General features: G+C 38.2%; 1 protein-coding gene across 1 annotated transcript in view; it reads left to right on the top strand.

The window, feature by feature from the left end:
• The window catches only part of srbd1 (S1 RNA binding domain 1), a 48,951-nt gene extending 33,687 nt beyond the window's left edge, over positions 1–15,264 (top strand). Inside the window, exons 17-21 of the mRNA XM_023963391.1 lie at positions 5,295–5,401; positions 7,158–7,325; positions 7,536–7,685; positions 11,790–11,974; positions 13,041–15,264. Coding sequence (XP_023819159.1) covers positions 5,295–5,401; positions 7,158–7,325; positions 7,536–7,685; positions 11,790–11,974; positions 13,041–13,333 — 903 coding nt within the window. The 3' untranslated portion in view covers positions 13,334–15,264. The remainder of the gene's footprint in view (positions 1–5,294; positions 5,402–7,157; positions 7,326–7,535; positions 7,686–11,789; positions 11,975–13,040) is intronic.
• The last annotated feature ends 2,850 nt before the right edge of the window (positions 15,265–18,114 follow it).

The raw sequence follows: 18,114 nt of genomic DNA on the forward strand, positions 1-18,114 counted from the left end.
GAAGCTTGACAGTGATTGATAGTTCCTTTGACTTATTAAGGCGTGGGAAAAGAACTGATCAGTTTTAGAATTCAATTCAAAAAAAAAGTCAGAAGCTAAAAATATCTCATTTGTTTGCGCAGGTAGAAGACAATTTTTCAGCACCTTTTAGTTTATTCAACACTTTTGGCTGATAGCCTATCTAGTTTCTTTTTGTTGCTGAAATTATAGAAAATGTATGCTTCTATCTCTGATTCCTGACCTTTAAAAAAACAAAAGGAATTAACTTGGTGACTTTCATTTTGGGGCTGCACGGTGGTGCAGTGGTTAGCACTTTTGCCTCACAGCAAGAAGGCCCCTGGGTCAAGTCCTGTCTGGGGGACCTGAAACAGAACACTATCAGGGGACCCCTCTGTGTGGAGCATGCATGTTATCCCCGTGCATACGTGGGCTTTCTCCGGCTTCCTCCCACTAGGTCTGCACAATAAATCGCAAATGTATTGTCATCGCGATATCAAGCAGTGTAATACCCAGATCACAAAAGTCAGTGAAAATTGCAATTAATGGTTACCTTAAATGTGTGAAACGAAATTACGTTTTTGGTTGTTTTGCTATTTGTTCATTTATCGCAAATTATATCATCATCGCAATATAATAATATAATCACTAATATCTCATATCACAAGCTCTCCTCATATCATGCAGCCATACCTCCCACCGTCCAAAATAATGTTAGGTGTTAATGTGAGTGTGCATGGGTGTGTGATTTGTGGCCCTGCAACAGACTGGCAACCTGTCCAGGATGTCCCCTGCCCCCTGGATAGGCTCCGGCAGCCCCATGACCCCGAAAGGGACAAAACGGGTTCAGAAGTTTAGATGTTCATTTTGGACTTCCTTCAGTTAATTCTGTTCTTCTTTGGAGTCTTTTCAGTTAATCTGAAAAGACTCTCAATTTAGTCTCAATTTACTCATAATTAATCTGTTAATTATCTGTCATAAATTTAAACCAGAAAGTTATACGACAGCAATAAAATGGTTTTATATTTCCCCAACTTTTGTCAGTTGAATAATGACTATGACACAGCTTCCTGCCAAACAATCACTTACACAAGCACACACTTATGTGCACAAACATGCACACTGAATCTCTGCCAAGTTTTCACAGCAGAAAATTTACAGTGTTTTCCCAGAGGCGTTGAGCAAGCCGTCAGTCAAGAAAAAATTGACTTTTAGTTAACCTTGCAGATGTGGTTCATTCCTGCACTGTTCTTTGGTCTGAGAATGATAAAAGAAAGCACAGACTAAAACAATAAAATGTGCCCCAAATTTTCTTTTTTCATTGAATAGTAAAATGGCTTAAAAATTTACAGAAACATGCAGACATTTATTTTTTCAACATGATGCTTTGTGTGGTCTGATAGTCAAATTTTCATTTTTCATTTTGTGATTTTCTGCCATACCAGTTTTTTCAGTTACTGTCAGACTGAAGACTTCAGCCATTAATATCAGTTAGCACAGTAGGTGTAGGCAGCTGCTTTGCCTCTTAAGTCATGTTGATTCTTATTTACCTCATGTGACCCTCACGTCTCTCTTCCTGCAACGCAATTTAGGGCTGTAGAAGTTCAAATCAAAATAGAAATGCTTGAATTCCGTCAAAGGTCATAAATATATTCTATTTTATCCTTGAAATACACAGAGAAATAATGCTTGCCTTGCATTTCTGTCTTTAATTGTTTTTTTATATCAATGTGTCTTTCCTCCCCTTTCTGATTGACGTGTGGTAACTGCAGCCGTTAAGTTCTCGTGGTGCAGACAGAAGCACTTTGTTCATGCCTATTGGTTGGCTGACTTTAGCTGGTTTAAGGCCAATCCAAACATGACCTTCACACACACTGATCCAGTCCATTGGTTCTGAATGACTTTGAGGTTTGGGTCTGACGGTTGAGACTAAAGAATGAAGGAGTGAAAAAGCCCTAAAAAAGTATTGGTAAAACCTCAACCTTTTACTCAATCATATACAGTTCTGGATTCTGGCTGTATTTAAATATCTTTTTGAACAGTGTTGACTAAAGATCAAAACACAAGAGTATACTAGGCTTTCACTCTGCAGACAGTTTATTATTGATTGAGGTGATAAATCAGAGTTTTTAAATTGCATTTATTTGTTCTCTAATGTTTGTCAGTCAGCTTTCATTTTGCCCTAAGTAATGGAAACAAGATCCATATATAAACTGAAAAACTCACGTTTTTGAGGGACACAGGCCAAAATTCACCACTTGTGGTTACAATAGGAGCTTGTAAGAGCCTCTAATTTCAAGTTGTACGTATAGAAACATTAAAATATGTTTGCATGGATATACTTGCTAAATCAGTACCGTTGCCTAAAGGCTGGTTTATGATGAACAAGATGCAATACATTGCAACATATGGGCACATTACAAGGCTACCAATGGCATAAATTGGTTAGTTGATAAAGAGAACATCTTCAAAGCAGGAATTGATTTATTATTACTCTTTATAGTATTACTAAAGAGATTAAGACAGAAAATGAACATTTACTTTTTTTAGTTCAGGTTGAAATTCTCCGCTCAACCCCGTTCTTATTTTCAGTATGCACATCTTTCAGCGTTTACTACTCGCTAACTGTTTCACCAATCAAACAACAACTGTTGTGAGACACCAGAAAAAGTTATCCAAAGTGAAATGTTGGAAAAACTCTGCATATTTGGGGTTTCAAGGTGAAATGGACATCTTTCTGTCTTTCAGTTGTGCATGTACGACAAAAGGTTTCTGCGTCTTGCAGAGTCAGACTTTCATTTATCTTAAATTAATCAATTAAATCAGAATTTTCTATTTAATGAGACATTTTTTTTTGCTTTGGACTGTTGATTTATTTTTAGCACTGTGAACTTCTGTTCAGGCCATTAACACCAGCAAGTAATTGTTTTGATATACCTTTTTCTAAACAGCTCTAAAATGTATTATGTTTTATTTTTTAACACCTCGTTGTCTCTGTCAATGCTCAGAAAACACTTTTATCTAAAGCCTATGACTTGTTAAGCTGAAATTAATCAATTAAAAGGCATTCTCTACCTATGTACATATATGCAGTTAGAACTTCATTTTGAAGTTGCTCTTAAAAATATCTATGTTGCGTTCTATGTCTTCTATATCTATGCTGTTTCAAACAATCTTGTGTTAAATTGTAGTGGGAATGTAACCACACAGTAATTGAGCTCCAGCTCATAACTCATTCTACATACCGTACCTCCTCTTCTTGTCTGAAATATTTTCTTCTGGTATAACCATTGAGTTCCTCTTCATCATTCCTTCTTGATGATGCTTCTCAGACAATTTTTTTTTTCCCTTTAGAAGTAAAAACTTGAGTCCTAAAGGGAACTAAAATGAACCAAAAATCACCTGAGTGCTGTTCAGCTTTTTTTTTTATACTTGCAGATCCATTTTATACATTTATACAGTAGTATATAGGGATTTCTAAAATCTTCACATGAATTTTGTTATTGAGAAAATACCATTAACCAAAAATGAATAACTCTTAAAGAGGCTAGTCTTTTGCTTTGGAAGAATATGAATTTATTGCTGAGTGTGTAGTCTATTTTATGTGGCTACATTGTGTATTTGTGTACATTGTTATTTGTTTTTAATTCTAATGAAAGAGAAGATTATTGTACTTTTTTCTGTTAAAATGTTTCCAGCTGTTTCCGTTGTAAATGTTGTTGACAAAAGCAGAGAAAAGCCGATTTACTAAGTACTTCCTAACGTTAAATGATATTGACTTTTAACTCTTTCAGTATAAAGCTGAAATTGTAAAATGTTTTTAAAAAGACATTTCAATGAAGATTTACAAATACTTTAAAAATCTGGGTTGTTATTATTATATTAGAGTTCCACAGGGTTTTTATAAAGAAAAATAGCTTGCATAACTATTTCTAAGTGAAATAACTGGTTGTATTAGTGTACATGTCAGAGGTTGTATCTGTGAATGTTAAGTCAGACAACTTACAGTACTTGCTAATGTTGCAGAAATGTGAGCAATGTTTTCTCTCTCTCAATTACTGTTAAAGTCCCTTTTCTTCTGGGTCTGCCTGTCTTGCTGTGCTGTGATGAACAGCTGTTTTCTGGTTAGAGTTGTGTGTGTTTACAAGTATTTGTTGGCAGCTTGATCATTTTACAGGCCTACTCTGCTTGTCTTAAGCTCTTTCTTGCTCACAACACAGGGACTCATGCACGGATATATTCACATTGATGGAGAGATCCAACAGCAGTCTGCCATAAAGTGTCTGCTATTTCTCAACAGTTGCTGAGGCATGGGTCTTCAGCTGTATTTCTTAAATGTTGGTGGTGTCACAATTCCAAAGACTTATATGTCCCTGCATAGTTTTAAAATCCCATAAAACAGTTTTACATTAACCTTTGTGGGACTAAAATAAAAAAAAGCATTAATTTTAGTTTCCATACTTTATGTATGTTTTTTGTTTGAACTACTGCTTTTAAAACACAGTCTTATATATGTTTGTTTTTACTGTCTTTATTGGACTATTTTTAGTTCAAGTGTTTTGCGTTTTTATAAACAACACACATACACACACCACAAACACAATACCAGGTAGTGTTGGTCATAAAAAACAGATGATAAAAAGAACATAGTCGGCATTTGACACCCTAATAACTGTTCTTTGGTGTTGTTTGTTGCTTCAGAGTTTAACTGCAATTAAGGGTAGTAGCAACTACTTCTATAAGGCATTTTTGTTCTTTTTTATGTTTGTTGTATGAACATTTGCATATTTTACCATAATTTTTAACCTTCCTACATGTCTACGCATAGTTTTACTGAAAAGCTTTTGAACTGACTAAAGAGACATGATGGACATTAGCTAAGATCTGACACAAGTGTCATCAAAACAAGTTTGATGCAAGTTTTCTTGGAAAAAGAAATTATAAAGCAAGTGGTAAAGCAGATAAAAAAAATGTATACAAATGAAAATATAGTTTGCTCTGTTTAAGTACCTAACAAAACAAGAAGGTGCTTTGTAAAACTAATGAAACATTTTTGCTGAAGGACAAAGCAAAAATAATTCTGTTATTTGAGTAAGGGCTTAAGCTTGTTTAAGAAAACTGTCCAATGCAGCAGACTGTACCTGTGTGTTTAGAACCGCTACCTCATCTTTGAATAACAGATACAATCTTTAATCTTTTTTTGCTTTTCACTTTTGAAACCAAAGGTAAACTCTTTTGCTCAATAGTTTTTTTTGGGTGTGTGTTAACAAACATGTTTCTTCATTGTGTTTTTATAGCATGATGTGTCTGCTGGAGCTCTGAAGGCAGCGCTGGAGGGAGTGGTGCAGGAGTGTGTGAGTTTCGTCGGTGTGGACATCAACATCTGCTCTGAGATACTGATGAGGTAGATTATAAGTAAAGATAAATGTAAAGCCGTTTGCAAGTAAACTAATGGGTATTCATTTCAACTTCACTATGGCACATCTGAAAAGCTGCGTACGAGTAAATAAATTCTTATTTCAATAGTTTTTAAGCAGGTAAAACAGCAGTAATTTGTGAAAAATATATTGTGTTTTTATTTGATGATGAAAATGTTTGTTTAAAGGTGTTTTGAAGGGACTGTCCCAGTCTGGTTAGTGTTTTTATTTGTCCAGTTTCCTCTTTGATTCTTTTTTTTTTTTTTGGTATATTTAATGTTTGTAATAGTCAAGTGCGTCCATGATGGTGTTAGATAAAAGTGATTCATAGATGGCAAAACCTTTACACAGCACTGTCTTTATGCACATTTTAGATAAACATGAAAATTCTGACAGAAGAAGTGGGATTGCTGAGCATATTGGTTGATTCTTTAAACTCACATAGTGGGTTGACCGGAATCAATACAAAAGCAATATAGGACACAGACATATGCACTTTTATGAAACGCTAATTTGCATGTGTGCTCTTTGAAATCATTGTCTAGCACACATTTGCTGTACATTTTGCAGCTTATGTTGAGAAGTATGCAGAAAGTTCACAAATTAGAATTTTTTTACAGGTGAAACAAACTGAAAAAAAAAAAAGGTTGGCATCTGAAGACCAGGCATCAGGTCATCTGTTTACCTGTCTGCTGTGCAGGTTAGCTTTTTCCATTCCTGCCACCAGTTATGCTTTGCTTACTTTCACACTAGAGGCACACACGTACGTGTTGATGACTGAGGTATTATATGGAGTGTTGACATAGAAATGTGTTTTAGAGAGTGAGTCACTGTGGGCAGTAAGAGGGTAATTCAGTTTCACATTCCCTCTCTACTTTGGTTCACCAACATGGGTCATATATACTCTCTAAATGCCAATTTGTGTGTTTCCAGTTATTCTTTGAAGCTTCATTTTTGTCAGTGTTTGAATCTGTTGTGTTTTCTGGTAAGAATTAGAACATTTATATCAATATTTTTTAACATTTTTTGCAAAAAAAGACCAAACACTTAAATCAACTACCGTATTTGAAAATTATAACTAAAAAAGATCATTTGTTTAACATCTTAGGTAAAAAGGTTCAGCTCCCAAAAATTGCCAAAGGGGGTAATATTTATAATCCTTTCAGCCATTCAGTCCATTAAATGAAAACTACTTTTGTTCACACCATACGTGTTTTTTTTTAAGGTTTGAGGTTTAGAATTTAAAAAAGGGGCTTAACAAGCCACTTAAAAAAGGTTTTACTTGAATTTGCTAAAAGTTATTTTATTAAACTCCAAAGTTTCTAGAAAAATATATGTTAGATATATAAACATAAAATTACATTGTTAACATTATGAAAGAAAGGAGATTCCCATACCTTGTATTTAAACATCTTGAGTGGTAGTTATTTTTTTTGGGCTGCTTTATTCTGGTTGACATTAGTCAGTGCACAAAAATGGGATTTGATCACCCAACCTAGGCTTCATTTGCAGGTCATGGGTTCTCTGGCAGGGTAAAAATCCAAAACACAGTTGAAAATATCCAGAAATGGCTGCAAAGAAACCACATACTTTGATTAGCCTGGTTTTCTGTGAAGAAAGTACTTTTCAAACACAGAACAGTTTGCACTCCGTGCGTAGGCTAAATGACCTGTAAGGTAAGGTGACCTATAAAAATATGCTCAAATGCATTTCCCCCCGGTAATTTGTTGTTTCGTGTTCTAGGCACGTAGCAGGGCTTAATGCGGGCCGAGCTCGCAATATAACCGAGTGGAGAGAGCAGAACGGTCCCTTCACCAATAGGGAGCAGCTCAAGCTGGTCAAAGGCATGGGGCCCAAGTCCTACCAACAGTGTGCTGGCTTCATCAGAATCGACCCTCAGACTCTGCAGAGGTACAAACCAGCATGGCACTTACACAGATGTTAAAAACCACATAGAAAAATAAATATTAACTTTTTTTGCTTATCTGCATTTTTTTTTCTTTTTCTAATTTTTATTTTTTATTTTTTTTGTGATTTAATCAATCAAGTTTTTAAACAGAATCAAGCTTTTGGTGTAAAAACTTAAATACTTAACTGTCTTTTTTTATTTTTATGGAACAGTGTGAAATCCTCACCGCAGCCTGCAGCAACAGTAACGGGGAAAGCAGCAACTAAGAAGTGTAAAGGAAAAACCGGTGTCAAAACGGCCGATTCATTAAACCCTCTGGATCAAACCTGTATTCATCCAGAGTCCTACAGTGTGGCGCAGAGGTAGGAAACACACAAACCTACCAATATGCACACATACACTTGTACAACAGCTTACCCTGCTGGCCAGAGCATGTTCAGGCTAAGATGAAGCTGATTTGACACCATCACATATGGGGTTTGTTATACTGGTGAAGGACTCTGATTTGATTTACGCAGACACGGGATACAAGAGAAGAGGCTTTGGCTTTGAACGCATGTAGTGTGGTGTGTGTGTGTCCTTGTGTGAGAAATGATTGTTAGAACTGCTGATGCTAATATCAAAAGCACATTGAACATCAGTCCCTGTACTCTGACTGGGCGTGCATGCATATATGTGTTTGTGTGTTCTCTCCCTTGCAGCTGTAGTCACTCAGTTTTGTTTAGTCTACATAGGTTCTGACACAAGTGCCTTCAAGATTTGCTCTCCTTTTGTTGATGTAGCTTTAATGGTCTCAGTAAACGTGTGTGAAATAATGTATGGGTGCACATATACAGATAAAATTAATTTAATATAATAATTTTTTTTCTCAAATGGCTGAATGTCTTTAAGGCATTTGAGTTTTTAACAATGTATCAAATAAATCAATAAGAATTGTTTCACAAAATACCCAGGTAGCTTAATTTTTAGACTTTTTTTGTATTTTTAGTTTTGCCTTTTCTGTTGCATTCTTGTTTTATATTGTGCTGCTAATATCTAAAGATGAAAGGCTATACCATCACAGAGAAAGGGTACAAGAAAGGATGCATTTTTTGTTCTTTAGCTGTGTGTCGCAGCCAGATCTGCACAAGGAGTTTCACTTATATGAATCAGTTTCATATTTTAAGTGGGAAAAAGCCACAACAGTCAAGCATTTTTCCTGGAAAATAAAAAAAAAAGTTTTTTTCTTAAAATCTCAAAATATCATAAAAAACATGTTTAAAAATGTATAAAGATTCTTTTTTTTTTTTCTTTCTTGATCATGACGTGTATTTTTTCTTTGAGTGTAAGATTGCATATTCCAAGTTGCCCTAGTCTAGATTATTCAACTCATTAGTTGTCAATACTTTTCTAACAGTGCAGATTGTACTAATAGGATTTTAAAAACTTTCTACGGTTGAGGATGAGGAAAGCGCAAGAATATAACAGTAATGTAAAAAACCGGTTGAACTTTAAATGAGATAATCTGTTAGGAGATAAACACTTTATGCTTGTTTCCTTAACATGCAATTGAACACTTGAAGAATAATTCTGCAGGAAAAACCTTCACACTTCACACAAATTAAGGAATTGATTCCACCTTTACATCTGTTTGTCTACAACTCATCTTGTTTTCCTCTTAACTCTTTAGTTTTTTCTTGTTTTCATTTGGACAAAATTTTGTCCTTGTTTGTTGTTGCTTTTGCAACATATGTGTCTTTTTGCAGGTACAAATGAATGTGTTCAGTTAATTACTTTAAATTTTAGCTCCTTTTTTAGTGCATGGCTTTTTTTGAAATAAGATGAAAATTCAGATGAAATATAAAGCCCACCCTGAGGTTGCAAAGTTTATTGACACAAAAACCTCATTGTTCCGGAAGACCTAAATTGAAATGGATTATTGGATGTGAGGGCATCAGTAAGATGTCTTTTTTTCCACCTCCTCGCCTCCAACCATTAAAAGGGAGTGAGAAATCAAAAAGGGAGAACCTGTGTGTGTGTGTAAGCATGCATGTGTGTTGTGTCTTTATGGTGTGTAAAGAATATCATGTTCATCACATTAGTGGAATTGGATCCTCCATTACTGCACACAGCCCACACATGAGCCTCCCTTTTGAAACTATATGCACGCCCATACAAACTTCAGAAATAAAAAAACACTTGACTACCTCACTGCTGACTCCTGCACTTTTAAGACTTGTATTTATCTTGTATCAAAAGTTTGTGAAAATTTGAAATAATATGATTCGGTATGTTTATACAAAGCTTTTGTGATAGTGGGCGAATTTGCCTATTAATGGGCTTATGCCTGTTGGCGAAAATGTATAGATAAACACTGTTTCTCTATCTTTGTTTAAGAATGTGTTGGATTTCTTAGCAACTTGCTAAAATGTAATATTTATTCAACCAGTTGGGTCCATATGTATACAGATGCAGGGACTGTGGTGGAGGCCTCTTAACTACTAGTTTTTCTTCAAATACCACTGCATCACACACAATGTCAATAATAAAAGCACCATGTCTCCTGAATGATTTGCTCACTCATTGGATCCTGTTTAACGGATGAGACTAGTTTCACAAAAACAATCAGATGAAAGTATGTAGCGGTAGTTTTGAGGAATTTGTTTCAGAATTTGTGCTAATGTACGGTATAAAAAACCCAATTGTAATAAACTTGAAAGCGCTCCTAAATATAAACTAAATAATTACAATTCAGCCCTCGACAGACTGGCGACCTGTCCAGGATGTTCCCTGCCTTCGCCCACGAGTGGCTAGGATAGGCTTCAGCAACCCTGAGACCCCGAAAGGGACAAAATGGGTTTAGAAGACGGATGAATGAATTACAACTCAAAATACCTAAAGGTTTTTTAGTGGTCAACAGTTTATACCAAAGTTTTTGGTCTAATTCTTGTGTTAAACCAGCAATGAGTGACAGTGGGGAGAAAAACTCAAAAAAAAGGAGGAAACCCAGGGGTACCTACTGGCCATGACTGGTTCTCTTCAGACCTTGGAATTGAGATTTACCAAGTAAAATTTCAGAAAGTCAATGTTTGCAAATTGTAAAACTGAAAAAATAAATCATTGTCATGGAAAAACAATGTAACCTTTGTATCTCTGACTCAATCAAAAGATGTCTCCATCACAAGACCATTTAACTTGTAGTAATGCCATTTACCTTTTACTAGATATTTATTTAACAAAAGTTTGGGTATACCGAAGAGAGGCAACCACAGTAAATACTGATATCCATTAAGACCTAGAGGTGTTGATTCTTCAGCAATATCTATTTTTATCATACTCTCCTACTTTGTAGTGACTTTATCCCTGTTGGAGGATTGATTTGGCTAAGGCCATTCTTTGGGACAGTGGACAACTATGTCTTACGAAAGTTTGTACACAAGTTGTTTAGTGTCATACATGCAGTGTTCTCACCAGGGCCAAATGAACATTTCTAAGCAACGTTGTGCTTTAGTCAGTCTTCTGAGTGTCTGTCCCCACCTGTTGTGTCCATCATGCGGTGGACAGCTGCGGAGTCTGTTTGGCGTCAAGCTTCCAGTGACCGACATCCATCATGGACGCTACCCAACTGGTCCACACAAGAACACATGCGTAGAGGAAAACATGTTCACATCTTTCACCAGCTGTGCCCAGTGTCTGCTATAAAAAATATGCAGTATGTGCAACGCACACATATATCTTTCTTCCATTACTCCGTTTTGCTACTTTGGTACTTGAGCAAGTTTGTTTCCATGTCTGTTTGGATTATAGTGGAGACAATTAATAGAGATTTATATTTCAAGTGCACTAGATGTAATGGTGAAATCTGACTGAGTGTCTAGACATTATGAGGTGAGATGTTACATGCCAGGATAAAGTTATACTAGTGTGACTGGCAGGAAAGTCCTGTCTTGGCTGTGTAGTCATGGCATAGGCAATGTCATTAGACAGAGTGTCAGGGTGTTTACGATCTGTTGTGGATGTACCTCATTTGTGTAAAATAGGCGTGTTTTCATGACAATGCCAAGATGGATGAGGGTGAAATTAGAAAATGGTAAATCTGGGAGCATGAAACAATTGTCCTAATTTAATTCACGGCTATGGGATATTTTGTAAAGGTGCAATCATTATAAATAGTACACGATCTTGGTGTGTGAGCGTGGTATACAACAAGGAGAGGCAGAGAAAAACAATAATTAAATGCCTTCGCCCACAAGTGGCCGGGACAGGCTCCGGCAGCCCCGTGACCCCGAAAGGGACAAAACGGGTTTAGAAAATGAATTTTCTTAATTTCTTAATTTATTTCAATAGATCTGCTATCTGCCACTTTCAGTTTTTTGTTTCAAACCTTTGGTCTGTTCTGGGGTCTTTTTCTATTTGTTGTTTCATTTTCTTTTCATTTATTGTGTTTTATTTTATGATCTTTTAATATATGTCCCTTTCATGAACAGATTTCTTTCTCTTGTGGATGGGAGTGTGGACCAGATTGGGAGTGCAGTCTTGAAGCACTGTGTGGAGAGCAAGATTAAGACAAATTCTGTTGAGGAACTGGCCCGAGTCGTAGACACCACACCAGAAACTCTCAAGATCATCATAGACGGCCTCACACAGCCGCCAGGCTTTGACATTCGACAAAGTAAGTTACAATTCAGTAAGGAAACCAAAATACACTTGTCAGCGATATCCAAAGGAAGTTTTGAAATCATTGCAGGATATCTGTTGATATAATAGGTGTTTTTCTTCTTTAAGATGCACAATGAGGAGATGTTTGAACAAAAAAAGCATTATTACATAGTTAATTATAGCTTTTTTGCATGCTTTGGTTATTTAAATTCTACTAAGAGTAAGAAACTCATTTTCCTAATCAGTTAAATACCTTGTATTTTTGAAGTTCCACCTCATTGTGTAAAGTTATTGGATGTAATTAATAGATACTTGTTCGTACAAAATGTGTATGTGAATGGATGTGTGTGTATACATGCATGGTTATGTGTGTGTGGATGTGCATGTGTGTACATTTTTGCCCAGTGGAGTCACTTTTTTGGCTGGCGGAGGCAAAACAAACAGAGGTAGAGATGTAATTTATTAACTTGGCTTCAGAAACGTTTTTTTTTCTCTGTTCTCATGGCTGGACAATTTAAAAGCTGCCTTATTACTTTTTTTATGGTTTCATATTACCAGAAAAAAGTGTCTGAACAGTTGACTAACTTTTCCCAAAATTAAGGAACACAGCTTCAAGGTTCATTTTCAGGTTGGGCATATTCAATTACAATATGTCAGTGATCAGCTGAGTAAACAGATGGGCTGATGCTGCTGGATAAAGTCAGTGCTGTTGGTTGAATAATTGGGGAAAACTATTTCCAAAAACTATTTCCAAGAAGTCTAGTTTATTTATGTATTTATTTATTTATACTTTAAGGGCACTGAAAGGAAAGAAGACCTTAGAAACTAAAAGACTAAACAGAATACTAATAAAAAGGGGAAGTGTTCAGTTTCTGCTTGTAATATCATATCTGTTTGTGAGTCCTAACCCAGCTCTTATTCTCTTCTGCTGCTTGTCTTTAACCTTCCTACAAAACATTTTTCATGCTGCCACCTGTGCTTTATTGTAATGTAAAAATTAAATGTATATAAATCACCATGATCATTTTGCAAACTTAAATATGTGATGTTGTCTGAGTTGATCTGTTTTTGTTCCCCAGATTTTGGGCAGCCGGACTTTAAACGAGGCATTGTGTCCATAAGTGATCTCCAGCCGGGTACGGTGTTGACGGGCAGGGTGGACAACACTACTCTGTTTGGATCTTTTGTAGATATTGGTGTGGGCCGTTCAGGCCTCATCCACAAGAGCAAGATAACTCTGGATAAGCTGCCTGTCAGCCAGCGACGCCGGAGCCTGGCGCTGGGACCTGGGGAGCGAGTTGAGGTCCGGGTCCTCAATGTGGACTCTCAGAGGGGACGGATTTCACTGGACCTCATCAGAGTACTGCAGTAGAGTAACCTCATTTTCATAAAAAGTGATGCGGTATAGCAAATTATTGCTTTTAATAAAGTTAAATTGCTCGTTAACCTTAACTGCAATTGTGGTTGCTAAGTTATGTGTTTTTTTGTACTCCTAATAAATCTGTTAGTGTGAGCATTAGCTAAGCCAAGGTCACCCTGCCACCTTCTGCCTTGTCTCTTCAGCTGTCCTGAGCGGGTTGCCAGGGACTTTCTTCTGTTTTGAAGGGTCACCGGGACCCTGTTCTTGTACCTGCATTTTTTTGAGGGGTCACTGGGACACTCCTCCTCCACTTGCTCATTTTAAAGGTTACTGGGATGCTCCTCTTCTACTTGCTTATTTTGAGGCGTCATTGGGATGCTCCTCCTTTACTTGATCTTTTTATGGGGTTACTGGGATGCTCCTTTTCTACCTGCTTATTTTGATAGGTCACCAGGATATCCCTCTTCTACTTGTTTGTAGAAACCAGGAACAGTTCTTGCTCATATGAAGGTTTAATGCTAGAATTAATTGGCATCTGCACTTTAGGTTTAAAAAAAAAAAGGTTTAATTATTTAATTTTGTTAAACAAAAAATGTAAAAACACAGATTTGGTTGGGACTGATGGAGGTAAGAAGAGCCTCCCAGACTGCAGTCAAAGCCTTAGGCTTTTTAGCTTATTCTTAGGCACAATAATTCCTCGTTACACACACATATGCACACCCCCTACTAATCAGATGCCTCAAAATTAATCCCAGATTCCCCATCCGCATTATGTAATTTGTTTGGTTTTATGAAACTATAATAAATAAAAGAATAAATATAGTTCTGGGAAAGCCTGAGGTCCCGTATGCTAAACATTACACTGAATGCAGATTACCTAATCACTGTTGGCCCCGCTGCTTTGGTGTCTGCCTTTAGGCCAACAAATGGAATATATTCTACATGCACAAGCACAAAAAGATGTTCCATCAAGATGAATTAGTAGTGGTAGGTTGCTTGGAGATGACCTAGGAAATTAAGACTAGCACCAGTCTGGATTTTCACTGGGTTTCATCATCACTCATGAATTTCTTTTTTGAGATGGTTCTGTTCCCAAATCAAAGCCTTATTTTATTTGATGTTTACTCCCAATGTCGAATTGTTGTCTTTTTTTTGCTTTCCTCATCCTGGAAGACTCATGCTTTAATTTTTCCAGTGTTTTTTGCTTTTCGTATTTCATTTTAGGGAACATGTGTATTTGTCAAAGTAGACAGCCTCTCTCAGCACCAGTCCTTTTTTTTCTGCCTTTAATTTTCCTCACTCTGCCAAACGTGAGCCTACAGATGAAACGGCCAATCTGGCAGCCTGCCACTGCTGCCTTTTGGAGTTTTTTGTCAGACACTGTCCAGTAATGAGCTTGTGATAACAAACAGGGTAACTGTGGGAGTACTTGTGTAGTTCTCTGTTATGATCCACTGCAAAAGCTCACTGCTGCTGTGTTATAGAGGGATCTCCTCTGTGTTTGTTGAAATTTGAAGAAAATTGATGGCGAGCATGCCATCAAATAAATGTCACTCTTTGACTCAAAGCACATCTTCTGTTTGGGTTTTCATAGGTCTTGTGCTATTAAAAAAACAGAGTAACTGCGGTAAACCCAAAAAAGTCTGCAGGGCTTCTTGTGTTAGTTGTACAAAAATCTAACAAAGGAGACAAAATTGGATCCAGTGTCTTTTTCACTAGGAGTTAAGAGTAGCTGTCATGCCAAGTGCTATATTCATATGTAAAATGTTTTGTACTTTTCCTCCCAAGGCTACCTTTCAATGAATGTAACTGACTGTGCTCATTTTGTTACGACTGCTGCGCTGCTTGATTAAAAAAAAGGGGGGGGAGCTGAATGCAGGAAAAAGTTGTTGGAGAAATCAATACAATAATTTTCTCAGTGAAAATAAAAAGCTCAAATATTAGATAAATTGTCATTTCTAGTTAAGATAATACAGTCTTCTTTAGCCAATTCCTGCTGTTTTCATCAAGTGTGCATTTACTCTGAAATGGTCCAGCAGATTTGGTGGTCTATTGGGTGGTAAATGAAAATTGGTCTGGTCTTTCCTTAAAAACCCTAACACAGCAGACGATTCAAAATTTAGTGCAACTGCTTGTTTGGAGGAAATATTTTACATGTGAATCCTCCAACTTTAAGGGCCTATACAATGCAAAATCAACGTTTTGAGCTTTTAAGTGTATTACAATGTTCATTCCTCACCATAAAAACCTCCAAAGTGGTATTTTGATCTGTTCATGTATTTCTGAGTATTTCTTTAAAACCCTGCACTCTGTGCAGCAGCATTCCCAACCCATGAAAACAGGCTGGGGGCTGGCTCGCTGGGATCCTCTGGGGATTTCCCTCCCCATCACAGAGGGGAGAGGGCATTGAGGGGGTTGGGGAGGGGGGCTCAGATAATATGGCAAGTGGGGAGGGTTGTAGTGGGTAGGGTTATGGGGGATGGCTGTGGGTGCGCGGCGAGCTCTGGGTTGCTCAGGTCGGGTGCCGGGGCTGGCTCGGGTAGACAGGGCGGTGGTCGGGTGGTGGGCGGTTCATGGGTTCCCAGGGCCCTGGCTTTGTCCTTGGCCCTTGTCTCGGTGTCCAGCGCCTGGTGGCCCCCATGGCTGCCGCCTGGTACGGCTAAGCACTCATGTCCTGTGGCCTGAGGGCCGGACGCCGGGTTCGCTTATGCCTTTGGGCGTCGGGGGGGCCCCTGTAGGGGGGCCTTCTCTGCGCCTGGCTGGGTGGGTGGGCGACCCCCCCCCCCCGAGCTGCCTGGGTCCGGATGCCGGGGGGGCTCCTGGCCTGGGGGTCTCTTCTCCCGTCTCCTGGTCTGGCTGGGTAGGATCTGGTTCACCTTATGAACATACGGTTCACTTCGGCAGCATGCATGTATCTCCACCCCCTCGTGCACATGTACACTGCTCCCTGTCTGCTTCATCCCTCCTCCTAACCCACAGTGTATTGATGGACAGATATTTTCCGCTCATCTTCGTGTCAGATTTTCACCTTTAATGTAATATTTGTCTTTCCAGCAGATCTGGTATAATTGTTACAGCTTAAAATAATAACTTATTCAAATCAGTACTTGTATACCCCACTTTCTCACCTCTCTTCCTTTTACTCTCTTCCACCCCCCACCCCCATCACATTCTGCCCCTCTCCCTCCCCACACACTAAATGTAACAAATAAATAAAAATAATACAACAAAAAGGGGTTTATACAAATCTACACTCTGGTTTCTCGAAGCTATACAACCTCTTCTTGTGATGGTAAAACCTGTCCAACACAAAAGGCTTTCAGCTCTAATCTGTTTGCTCAGCTGTTGGACAGAACAAGTTAAAAAAAATAAAAATAAAACAGGCATTTTCTCACAAGCTGTCATACACGATTGAGAACAGCCCTTCCAGGAAGAGTTTGGAAGGGGCTCTTCAGGAAGAGTCTGCACTCCCAGCACTGGCCCCAGGCTAACACACTCCCACTTTCCCTGGGGAGCAGTTTCTAACAGTGGTCGGGCTCCTTGAAAACACCCCACCCCCGCCCCATGTCGCGCAAAAATTTTGGTTAGACACCAGGTATATGAAAGACATTTAGGGGGGGATCCTAAACGTGTCAGAGAATGACCCAAGCTTTTGGGTGATATTGAGAAGACTGCTGCAGAAAAAAAGAGTAAACTATTTCCTGGTGGAGATGCATAGACGATGAGTGACATATTAGAAGAACTGGTTTGACCACGGATTGAACAAAGACGGAAAGGTGCGCGGCTCCAGGAAAATGATACGCATCATGGCGAAGGGGATTTTTGATACAAATACTGATGCTTCAAAGAGAAAAGAAACATTCAAAGCCAGTGCTAATCACAAAATAATACATTTATCGAATCATTTAAGCGAGTCCTGAAATTTTCATCTGGTGTGATTTTCTTCATTATCTGACCAAATTTCACAGCAAAATGAACCCATTAGCCATTACAATTCTCTCTGTGATGGAATAAATGCCGGGGCCTCTAAAGGCAGATATACTTAAGGGTTAATGGCCGACGTAGTGTGCATTGTGTAAGGGTTAATGGCCGACGAAGTGTGCGGTTATTACTTTTTAAAGCACGCCGTGGAAGCCTGAACCGCGAAGTGCATTAAAAAGTAATAAACGCACACTTCGAAGGGCATTAACCCGCTTATACCATGGTCAATTATAAAAGCAATACATATTAACCAGGTTTTAGTCCTTATTCTTGTTTTTTTTCCCGATTTGGATCACTTTACGCGATGCGCCGCATCACGTAACATATAGTCCGCGTCGTGCAGCACCACCGCTGCAGTAAAGTCTCGGCGATTATATATATGCTGATCGTCTCGATGGCTTGAATAAAGCGTCAGTTCAGAGAGAAAGTTCTCCTCTTACCGATTGTTTTTGTCCAGTTGATGAAGCAAAAGGTTGTTTTAAAGAAGCCGGCACAGTGATACAAAACATTTAAGCTAGCTGGCCGAACTTCTTTTTTCACCATGCGGTTATCAGGTTTTAATGCATACCCAGCAGCCAATCAGAATCAAGTATTCAATTGGACCATGGTATAACAGAAAATAACGTGAAGTTACGTGAAGCAGCGGAGCACGTTGTCGTGGCTCCACCGCTTCGACCTTCGGTCTTGACTGCAGCAGCAAAGGAAAGCGATATAAATGCCGGGTAAATAAAGCGTCAGTTCAGAGAGAAATCTCACCTCTCAACCGGTTGTTTTGTCCAGATGATGTAGCTAAAGTTTGTTTTAAAGAACCC

Source organism: Oryzias latipes, chromosome 15 (assembly GCF_002234675.1).
Source record: "Oryzias latipes chromosome 15, ASM223467v1".
In the NCBI taxonomy this organism is placed as follows: Eukaryota; Metazoa; Chordata; class Actinopteri; order Beloniformes; family Adrianichthyidae; genus Oryzias; species Oryzias latipes.